Genomic DNA, 11,515 nt, shown 5'->3' with positions numbered 1-11,515 from the left:
CTTGATTTGTCTATCAAGGTGTTGAGATTATTTGAAATGCACATTTTGTTTTATATTAGTGCAAGCGGGAGTTTGTTGGGTTTTATGCCCTAAATAAAACTCATTTCAATATAATCAGATTTACTTATTAACATAGATCAGAAATAACATTTAATGTTGCATGGTTCACATGATTTATTTCATGATTATATATGTACATAATGTATAAATTCATCTGAAACCCTTTTCACATACTTGATCCTGTTTATTGTGCTGTCAACACATTGGAAAGTAAACATGACTATGTGAATAAAGATTGCTAGATTTATCAGACATAGGGTTTTACTGATACGATAATCTACAACAGAGTTTACTTGCATTTGGAGAAGTGTTATGTTCTTTCCAGAGCATTGGTTAAAGTAAAGCTCAGGTTGGATGCATGGAGTATGCATCGGAAGGGACCGATATTGAACTTTGACTTAGATTTATTAAACTTACCGTAATATCTATTCAAGTCAATATCGCCTAGTTGATCCTAGATCAAATAATCTTAATCCTGTTATGATTAGGCTCAATCTCAAGAGGCTATTCGTGTTCTTTGATTTGTTAGTTAAGCCTACTTTTAGGTCAGGGTGATACGTACATTTTGGGACACGGTAGTACAATTGAGTGGGAGCGCTAACATGAACATGGAATCTATAGCTTCTATCTGGCGAATAGTAAGTAAAGGATGATTCCTTCGAGCTTGACCAAACGAAAAAAAATGGTGGAGATCTCATTTCACATAAGCTGAAATATCATTTATACGGGGTTAAGTGTTTTAAGGATTAAATACATTGTAGGGTGTAACGGTAATCTAATCCCTTTACAGTGTAGATCATTCATATGGAGGATCATTGATCAAATTAGGATTATAACAATGGATAACTAATGATGTGTCTATATAGTGGAACATATAGAGCATTCTATATACTGAGAGTGCAATTCTAAGTTCTATGCGTGGATTCAACGAAGAATTAATAAGTTAGTGAATTTTAGTGCTAAATTCTTGATCTACTTATTGGAAGCTCGGTTATATAGACCCATGGTCCCCGCACTAGTTGAGATAATATTGCTTGTAAGACTCATATAATTGGTTTTGATTAATCAATCATAATTCTCAAATTAGACTATGTCTATTTGTGAAATTTTCACTAAGTAAGGGTGAAATTGTAAAGAAAGAATTTTAGGGGCATATTTGTTAAGTATGATACTTTGTATAGTTCAATTAATAAATATGATAAATGACAATATTATTTAATAATTATTTATAGTTATTAAATAGTTAGAATTGGCATTTAAATGGTTGAATAAGAAAATTGGCGTTTTTGAGAAAATCAGATGCAGAAAAGGTAAAACTGCAAAATTACAAAAAGTGAGGCCCAAATCCACTAAGCATGGCCGGCCACTTTTGTAGGCAATTTAAACTGATATTTTCATTATTTTAATGCCAAATAATTCAAACCTAACCCTAGTGGAATGCTATAAATAGATAGTGAAGGCTTCAGGAAAATAACACTTTCTTCTGACACTTCTGATTCAGAAAAACCTGAGTCTTCTCTCTCCCTATCTGGCTGACCACTCCCTCTCTCTTTCTTCCCTCTCAAATTTTGAAATTCTTAGTGTATGAGTAGTGCCCTCACACAGCAAGTGATACCTCAACCATAGTGAGGAAGATCGTGAAGAAAGACTTTCAGCAAGAAGGAGTTTCAGCATCAAAGATTCATAGAAAGAGATCCAGGTTCAGATATTGATAATGCTCTGCTACAGAAAGGAATCAAGGGCTAGATATCTGAACGGAAGGAGTCATTATATTCCGCTGCACCCAATGTAAGGTTTCCTAAACTTTATAGGCGTTTATTTCATCATTTTAGAAAGTTCATATTTAGGGTGTTAATCAACATACTTGTGAGTAGATCTAAGATCCTGGTAAAATAATTTCCAACACATTCATGGCGTTGAGATTTTGGAGGACCCTCTGCAACCTCCAACACTTCTATTCTTGGCTAATGTCGCAAAGACCTGGCATATCTCTCTAAGTCCTTTCCCAAATTCCCAGCCAGGTGTGGGCCTCCGATCACTATTTCAAGCCTGCCTGCTATAGGCACAAGCTAGAGTGGTGCATTGCACCCAGCTAGAGCTTCAGGTCGCTCATACAATTGAAGATCAGCATGCTTCTGTCCAATCAGAAATTATATCTCGTCTTGCAAATGATTACACTTGTTCGTGTTGTGACCGTAATAGTTGTGATAGCGTCAGAATTTGTTCATGTCTCTCTTCACTAACTCTTTAAAGGGAAGAGGATTGCGGTACGACACTATCGATTGAGTTGTCGTATATATCTCTTTTCTTAGGACCAAGAGAATAGAGTAGGTGGTGACATCTAAATGATGATATTCTCCTCGAGACTCGCACTAACATAATCAAATTTCAGTTTGCAAAGCCATGTTGCACACGCTCCATTAAGAAAAGTAATCTCCACAAGATAAGGACACAATGCCAAGTGTCGCTCCATTTCAAAAAAAATAAGAAGTTGTGAACCACAAACAGTTCAGTTTAGAAGTCAAAAATGTTTCTCCTTTTAGCCTCCACTTGTCCTCACATCATTCGGGGAGGTAGCATGCAAGCTTCCATAACACCTAGAGTTCCGAAAAAGTCTAGGGGAAAATGTTATCTATATTTCTGGATGGGGACACGTGTAATTGCAAAAGGCGGTACATCTCATCCATTTCAGGCCCAACAGTAGGCCCAATTAAGATAATGGACATTAGTGAAGTCATGTCTTCCGAATGTTGGACAGATTACTCGTCCAAGCGAGAAAACCCTCCAGCACAGCGTGTATCCAGAAGACCTTGGTCAAAGCATCCAGGAAAGTAATCAGCAAGCATCCAGATATCCTGCTCATTATCATACTCATTAATAACCAGATATTATGATACCATGACTTAATTCCCAAGATCTCGTCTGATGATCATATCTTCCCAATATGAAAAGATAGTAATTGACCATTAAGCATTAAGTTTCTTTATTATCCACAAAAATAAGACACGATTCGACAACTATCAATATGATGTGGCCTCCACGTCAGCATACAATCAAAACCTCACGAGCTAGGCCTCATCGAATTGGCCCAAAGTCGTTATATTAGTTGTATTTATCACATCAGTGGGCAAGAACCCTAGCACTATAAATATAAGAAAACTCATTCATGCAAAGGGATAGAACCTCAATCCTTGAGTGCTCAGACAAATTCCAGGGTTCAAACACTTGTGTAAATCATAAGGCTTTTCTGGTCTTATAAAAATAATATTGATGAGTGAACTAAGACTCATTAAGGCCCTAACAACATAAAATTTTAGTTTAATTATTCATTGATTATTATTTCTTTAGTTTTATTATATTTATTTTGTTTTTGAAATTCTGAGTTTATAATAGGCAAGTGCCTTAAAGGTTACAGAGTACAAAGAGAGTTGAACAGCTCTAACAGAATTCTAACAAATGCCTAAAAACTTGGAGAGAATCAGCTGAAGTTGAGCTAGTCTAATTAACTGTCAACTCACTTAACTAAATCACTCTCCTCCAAGTCACTCTCATCAGTTGGCGCATCACTATGCTCAATAGTTACAATACGTCAAGTTTATTTGTATTCTGTTTATTAAGTTTTGGATTTATGGTGTAGGTATATAAAGTTTTTTTCATTAAGGTTTTTGTAATCGGTTTGTTCGCAAGGTTTTAAGACCTGCAATCAACTCCTCTGTCCATAACTTTGTTGTTGAGATAAGGAATTTTACGATCATTAACATTGAATAACTCCAAGTCTTCAACCACGAGCTTTGCCTTGTGTTTAAAAATTCAATGTAAACACTAGCACTATCAACTATATGTAATGCCTTTAAAGATCAAGTGACGTCGTTGCTGCTGTGGCTTTTTTTGTTGAATTTGATAATAAGGCTAGTCAATTTAATTAATGGGATTGTTTTTTCAGTACTTTGCGATTTTATCAAAAGTTGTTGCTCAAGGCTCGTCTAAATTTTATAATATATTGGAGATAATCCCATTCCCCACCCTATTTTTCATGCATCCTTGTACTAGTTTATACGTTTGATTCAGTGAAATGATAAAAACAGGCATTTAAATAGATGTTCATATTTAGAAAAAGCCATTGCTCACTGCCAAATAAAACAATAAAAAATAATCAATTCCAGAAAATTCAGTATTAGATTAGATCCTTCATCAAATCCCTTACAGCTACTGCAGTTGCAGTGATTCATTTCAATTCAATAAATTTCATTTCATTTATTACGTAATTTGTAGATACTGCATTAGCCAGGCTAAGTTATCCCTCATTTTTTATTTGTAAAGCAAACAAAATCATTGCAGTACTTCAGTCATAAAAACAGAGCCACATACAAAAGCAAACAAATGTGGAAAACTTTGAGTCCAGCATTCTCCAAAACATGAACGTCCTATTTGAATACGCTATGAATCATTGAGACGATAAGGTTACTCATCATCTTCATCTGCATTTGCAATTATAAAGCAAAAATCAAACAGTGGATTATGAATCAGATTGTATAACAAAGTAATAATAATTAGTGTCAATATTATTTTAGATCATGTGTTTTGCAATTATTACTGATAAAACTTCTGTTTTGTCAAATGACAAATCATTATATTTTCCAAAATAGTGCAAAATAATAGTTCAATTTTGAATATTTCGCTTTTAGTATAACTAAACAGAAACCAGCCATAACATCTCCCGATCATATTATGTATTATTAAGTTTTATTTTGACACAAAATGAACTCAGGGTACTATTTTGTACTATTTAAAAATACAAGGTTCGATTTGTTATTTAACAAAATAAAAAGTCTAATCAGTAATTTTTGCAAAACACAGAATCAAAAAAATGTAATCAATATAGTCATAACACTTTTAGGTGGCGTTTGATTAAAGGTAATGAAATAGAATAGAATGGAAAGGAAACTATTTTTATTTGGTTGCATTTAAAATCATTAGAATACAATTTTGATGGAATGGTCTTTCCATCATTTTGGTGGAATGACTATTCCATCATTTTGATGGAATGACTATTCCATTTTGAAATGGAAGGAAAGACAATTTGAATGCAAGATTTGAAAAAATTAATAAATTTTTTCATCAATTTTTTTTTATGCACTATAAATTTTATTCCATTCCATTTCTATTCCAATTCCTAATTCCATTCCTATTCTTATATTTTCATTCCTCCCAAGTTCCTCCTAAAATGTGAACCAAAAGGAATTATAAATCGGATTGTATAGCAGAGTAAAGTTAATAATAATTGTAGATAGCTCTCCGTAAGTGTTAACCAGAATTAGAAGCACAATAAAGAAATTTTAAGATGAAGCTCCTATAAAGTTCTTGACACATAACTTACACCCCCAACACCACCATTTTACGGAAGCTAATTTATTTGTGATGTGAAGGAAAAAGAACAACGAGCAAACAGTTTAGGCAAAGAAGTTTATCCATTTGAGAAGTAATTAAAAACAAGGCTCCACATATGATCGAAAGACAGATCATTAATAAAAAATTGCAGTAACAAGCATAAAAATGAAACAATTCAGCTCTTTTGGCAGAGCTTACAGTCAAAAAGCTTAAAAACTAGATTATGAATTAGTTATATGCTTCAATATATTTTTGTAAATAAATTTCAACTAGCTTTTGAACAAGCAAAACTGGCGTTGTCCAATATAAAGCCATAAAGGTAGCTTCTTCATTCACTATTCTATGAAAAAAGTGTTGATGCTCAGAAAAGTATGAAGACAATAGAGGAAGAAATATTTTAATATATAAAATTCTATCTTATCATCAGTTTTAAATTTGCCCAATTGACTCCATACTATTGCAACAATTGATGGGTGTTCAGAATATCCTAATGACACTATCAATTATCAATAACCACCAAAAATACTAGACATCATAAATCTCTCAAGTACCTCCAAGTCCAACTCCACCAGTCCCCAAATATAGAAAAAGAAGAAGAGTAGATTATCTCAGTAAAAAATTGTTTTGTAATATACTAAAGAGTTGCGGGAAAAACCCACTCAGATGAAGCATAACTAGAAGTGCACTTAAAACTTGCAAGAGAAAGAACTGACAGCTATCTGTTGAGATCTCCTGAAGTACACATTTATCAATAATCTACCAACAAAAAAAAATAATGGCTTCTAAGAGACCAAAGCGAATACATTGCAGTGTCGTATACAAAGATACATAATTTACTACTATAGTTCACACTACCGCTCCACTATTCATAGTAAACAAACAAACACACACATACGAGCAGCATTAACAAAATGCAGATGGGTGTTTAAGGTCGCGCTTTTCTAAACAACTTTGTACTCAAATGAATTATGTTCTATTCTTAAACCCTTAAAAGACCGTAACTTCCTCAACACTTTTAAACATTGTAATTGCACCCTAAAAGACATTCTTCGCTACTAGTTGACAAAGTTCGATAGTACCCCATAGTTACTCTTTGACCTAAATATAAAAGAAGATAACAACCACTGAATTACGATTCTTATGTCATGATTTTCTATACCTATGTTGACATATTCAAACTGAAATGTAACAACAAAAAGTTATAGAAGAACTGGTAATAAAACTAAAACTGGATAATCAATTTCATACCAAAGTAACGGCGTTCGTTGGCAGCCTTGGCCTTCTCGAGCATCTTGTCCAGGTCTACCTGGAGCTGGGCGTCCCATTTCACAAGCTGATTTACAAACACGACACCGATTCCCATGCCCAAAACGTGTTCCCAAGGATCTGCATCAAAAGTAAGAAAGCCCTGATTAATTGGATTTTTTTCTCAGGAAACAAACGGAAAAGGGAAACTATAAAAAGAAAATGGGAACAGGAAAATCAACACACGGCGCATGTAAGGGAGCTTGCGGAGGGCATTGGAGTACATCTGGGTGCCCAAACCCAAAAGGGCTCCGATCGCGGTCGTACTAAGCGGCATCCTTTCGTATTCTCTTCTACTATTTTTTTTTTTTTCTTTTCAGGTACTCACTCTCTCCGCCTCCAATTATAACTTCGCCCCATTTAACTCCCAAAATTATTTCATTAATAATAAAAAGGGATATGGCAAAAGTGCCCAAATTATTGATTATTAGCCCTTTTGACTCTACATATCCCGTTAAAATATACATTTATTTGTACTCAAGGTCCCAAAATTATACATGTTTTAATAAATTTGCCCTCAAATTTTATTTTTTTAGATAAATTAGTCCCTAAACTATAAAGATTTTGACAAGTTGGTCCCCAAACTTTATATTCTGATAAATTAATCTGCAAACTTTTATTTCTTTAGCAACATTAAATTCCCAGATATTTACATTTTTATTATTTATTTTACTTACTTTAACTTATAGTTATATGTTAAGTTTAAATAATTTTATTTTTTTAAAATTTTAACTTTAAAAAAAATAATTATATTAATATTTTTTATTTATTATAATAATATTAATAAGTTAATACTTTAATTTATTATATTCATCTACATTAATAATAATAAAAAAATAAATAAATACTAGCGGACACATATAATAGCTAGAAAGAATTTTAACCCCTCACATTTTTATATTTTAGCATTTATAGTATATTTTATTGTTAATTAATGAATATGTGGTATTATAATTTTAATAAGAAAAAGAACAATTGAAAATGCTTAAATAATAATATTATTTTTTTTATAAACTACAAAAGTAGATTATATTTTAAAATTTATTTTTAACTTATGTTTCACAACGAACCTATGAAAATTTACCATCGTTGATGCAAAATTTAAATAATCAATAAATATATATGTGTTAACGCAGATTTTTGTTAACGATTATAAGCCTATTTTCGCAATAGATTTCGCACATAAATTATAGGAAATTTGAAAAAACTAATAGAAAACAAAAATAACACCAGGTTTTTACGTAGTTTTGCAGTTAACTCTGCATAGTCCACGAATCTATCTTATTCAGATATTTCTGGAAACAGAATTAGGGTTTTACAATCAATATACTCTTTTTTCTCTATAAGATTTTTTGTCCCCCCTTTCTGTATAATTTGCCCCTATTCATAGTAATATAGGTAGGTAATTAATTACATTTAAATTCGAATCTCATAACAATATTCCCTAAAATTATGGGCTTTAATTACACTCCATCTAAATATGTTTAGATAATACTACAAAATCACACAGTTATGATTTAAACATTCTTTAACGCGGTCAACGCTGACATGGATTAGGACACGCTACCAAATGTATCTCACTGAGTCGTCTCGCCTAGTACATAAGTGAGTGACTTAGTTTACTTGTATTCCAGCAATAGCATGAGCACCAATATACTGAGCAAACTTAAGAACTGCTCTTTGACCATAAGGCCTTGCAAACTAGACAATTATGTTCTTCAAGTTATCACGCATAGTTATTATAATGTAGGTTATATGCTAAGTGTTCCAATAACCAATTCGTGCCGTCGATACTTCTCTACATACAGCAAGGTAGATGCCTCATTATGCGTTGTTTATAGCTCCCTCGATATTATGTATTCTGAGGCAAGATGGTTTCTCGTCAATACATGAATTGATAGTTTATATATCCATATCTCGCTTAAGACTATACAGCCAACGAGTTATGAACATACTCTATTTATTCTATATTTAATGAGTTATTCCATTTTTCATTTAATGACATAATTATCATTAAATCTGTTGGTTCATATCCCATGAGATTGGCACGTATCACATTCTGAAGTACAACCGAATTTCGAGTATAACAATTGCCCCTTAAAAAGTCATTTTCATTGAAAATGCTTTTTAAATGATTGCTGAGGGTATATTTATTATAATCCATTTTGAAAAAAGGGATGCTCTTTAATTTGGCAGTTTATGTTTTCAAAGCACATCATAACATTAATGAGCCATCTTTTCCACTTCTCCCTCGATTTCTATCTGTTGGATCTTTTGTTTCTTAATCTAACGGAGATCAAACCCAATGGTATAAAACTGAAAAAAGAACATCCTTTCCATCACTTTTGCCATTTCAAAAATTCTTGAGCTTTTCTGCAAAAAAATTCATCCGAATTTTTTCGAAGCTTTTGCATGCCCTCACTGTCACTGACATTCTTCTTGCACATATACTTGGATTTGATGTTCGATTTCAAGAGTTCAAAAAGATCATCACGTCGTTCACTCCGTCTTCAGTTGCAGAATTTTTTATCATACAACTACTGGACTTAAAATGGTAAGTGACCTATTCTTCTCTATTCTTTCTTTCACATTCCTGGGTTTTGATCACTATTTTTATAGTTTGCATTTATGCCATTCCATTTGGTTTTAGCGATTTTGGTTTAAATTTTTATGGGTAATTTTTAGGGTTTAGGCAGAGTACAAAGTTTTAGGTTTATCATATTTTTAAACTTCTGGTTTGATAAATTTCATCCAGAAATTGGGATTGCTCTTTTTTGTAAAAATATCCCAATCTAGTTCAGAAGTTTATTCTCCAGAATCCTTAGAAACAGAGTATCCTAGTGAACTTGCCATCCCGTACAAACCCAGAATTTCAAAACCCCAATAAAAATTAGAAATAAATGATGCAAAAATTACAGACCATTTAATAAAAATCAACCAGGAAGATATTGCTAGTCGTTATAGGTGTTTCCTACAAAAAATAACAGAGGGCAAACGTCATTTCTTGCGAGATGATGCCTGGCCTCAACCCCCAAATTTATCATCTATTCCTTTGGCTAAGCCCCTATTTTTACCTAGAGTCACAATTTCTTTTTCACCAGGTGACCTGGACTTTGAAATAATGTCTTCCAAGCCTCGTAAGTCAAAGACTCCCCAAGATCCAAATGTCACCTTCGAGGCTGAACTCATTGATTCAAGGATAAGAGCCATAGGGGACAATGTTTGTGATATTTTAAGGACTTGTGGCATTAATTAGAAATAAAAATGTCGTGTTAGATCTATCGCTCCTAGTGAATTTAGTTGATATCCACCAGTATGAATTACTCGCGAGGCAAGCGAGGGAGCCAGTGGTGAAACCAGTGGCAAAGCAAGTACTAGTGGCTCGGCTAGGATAGGTGCTTGGAGCCTCAAGCACATCAGGACTGGAGCAATTATCCCCCTGCGGGATTATTTAAGGAGTTCATCAACCACCTTGGAATAGCCCCATTCCTATTGGTTCCCATTTCCTATAGAATCCTTGCAAGTCTAAGGGTTCTGTATAAAATTTTAGGATGGGAGTGCCCCACTCCCGTGGAAATAGTCTATCTTTACTCGGTTAAGGCAGTCCCTGCAAGGAAACGTTGTGTAGGAGGCTTTTACTATCTTGGGACTCATACAAGCGATTGTAGGATCATCATTGGGTTACCAAAAAAGACCCCTTTTAAGGAAGATTTCTTCTGGGCAAGTGGCCTCTCCCTAATCAACACAACTGTGTTTCGCATAATACGTAAGTAGCTATTTGTTCCAAACTAGGTTTTAAATTACTCCATGCTTTTAATTTTGGCCTCGCTGACTTGTAATATTTTATCCTTTTAACAGCGGTCTTGAAAAGACCAACTCAAAATCCTGAGATGGCTGAGCGACGTAGGCTTCTGCTAGGTCTTCCTTTTGGTCTTCGATCAGCGAAGTTTCTCTTGAACGAAGCCAATCTGAGATATGTTGGCCTCCTTGCTGAAAACGAGTATACTTGTGATTATAAGTATCCCAAGTATACGTCGTGGCAACAGGTTCAAGTCCCAGTAGATGAGGAAACCCAAGACTATGCAGCTCAGGTGCATTATCTCCAAAATGCAGTCCCTAGGGAAGCTAAAGAAGAAGCTTCCCGAGGTAATCAATGTAGATGGTCTCCCACCGTTCTTAGGGCGATTCAAACTTCATTAGTTACCTTCAACGATAGCCGATATAATTTTTATATTTGGAACCCCTTCCTCATAGATTGCATCACCTATAGGTTCGATAGTTGTACCCACCTTTTCATGTACAACTTAAATGCATTAGTTCTTATTATGGGATTGCCGAGCAATATGGGACCATGTTGGATAGAGCGAGCCATCCAGATTGGAACTTAGATCCACTAAACCCCTATGACATATTTATGATCATAAGATCTAGGAGTTTAGTGAATATTATAGTCCTCCCTCTTTGCCATCTTATGATTATGGTTAATTCCCTTAAGTGGGGCTTCATTTCCCATTTTCCTTTTTTTTTTTTTTGCTTATTTAATAGATATTAACACATCTCTTTATTTCGCAAATATTGATCTAGAGGACCTTCTCCACACTTCAAGAAAAAAGGGGAAGAAGAGGATATCTGCCTCAGAAACCTCTTTCGACGTCAATGTGGAGCCCCTCAAAAGGCCCAAGAAGACTACTGCTAACAAAAATCGTGCCTCGCAGACCATAGATATTGAGGCTTCTGAGCATCATGTCCAGATCCATCGTCC

At 34.1% G+C, this 11,515-nt stretch overlaps 1 protein-coding gene across 1 annotated transcript; it reads right to left on the bottom strand.

Moving 5' to 3' along the window:
• Window positions 1–4,217: 4,217 nt before the first annotated feature.
• Window positions 4,218–7,192, bottom strand: LOC115697972 (uncharacterized). The gene is made up of 3 exons (XM_030625148.2): window positions 6,940–7,192; window positions 6,697–6,834; window positions 4,218–4,538 (listed from the first exon to the last, which is right to left on the bottom strand). Exons 1-3 carry the CDS (start codon window positions 7,028–7,030, stop codon window positions 4,522–4,524), a joined length of 246 nt encoding a protein of 81 aa, XP_030481008.1. The 5' UTR covers window positions 7,031–7,192; the 3' UTR covers window positions 4,218–4,521.
• Between the last annotated feature and the right edge of the window lie 4,323 nt (window positions 7,193–11,515).

This window comes from Cannabis sativa, chromosome 7 (assembly GCF_029168945.1).
Source record: "Cannabis sativa cultivar Pink pepper isolate KNU-18-1 chromosome 7, ASM2916894v1, whole genome shotgun sequence".
Classification (NCBI taxonomy): Eukaryota; Viridiplantae; Streptophyta; class Magnoliopsida; order Rosales; family Cannabaceae; genus Cannabis; species Cannabis sativa.
Note: the sequence above shows the minus strand (reverse complement) of the source record. Positions and strands in the feature narration are given on the sequence as shown.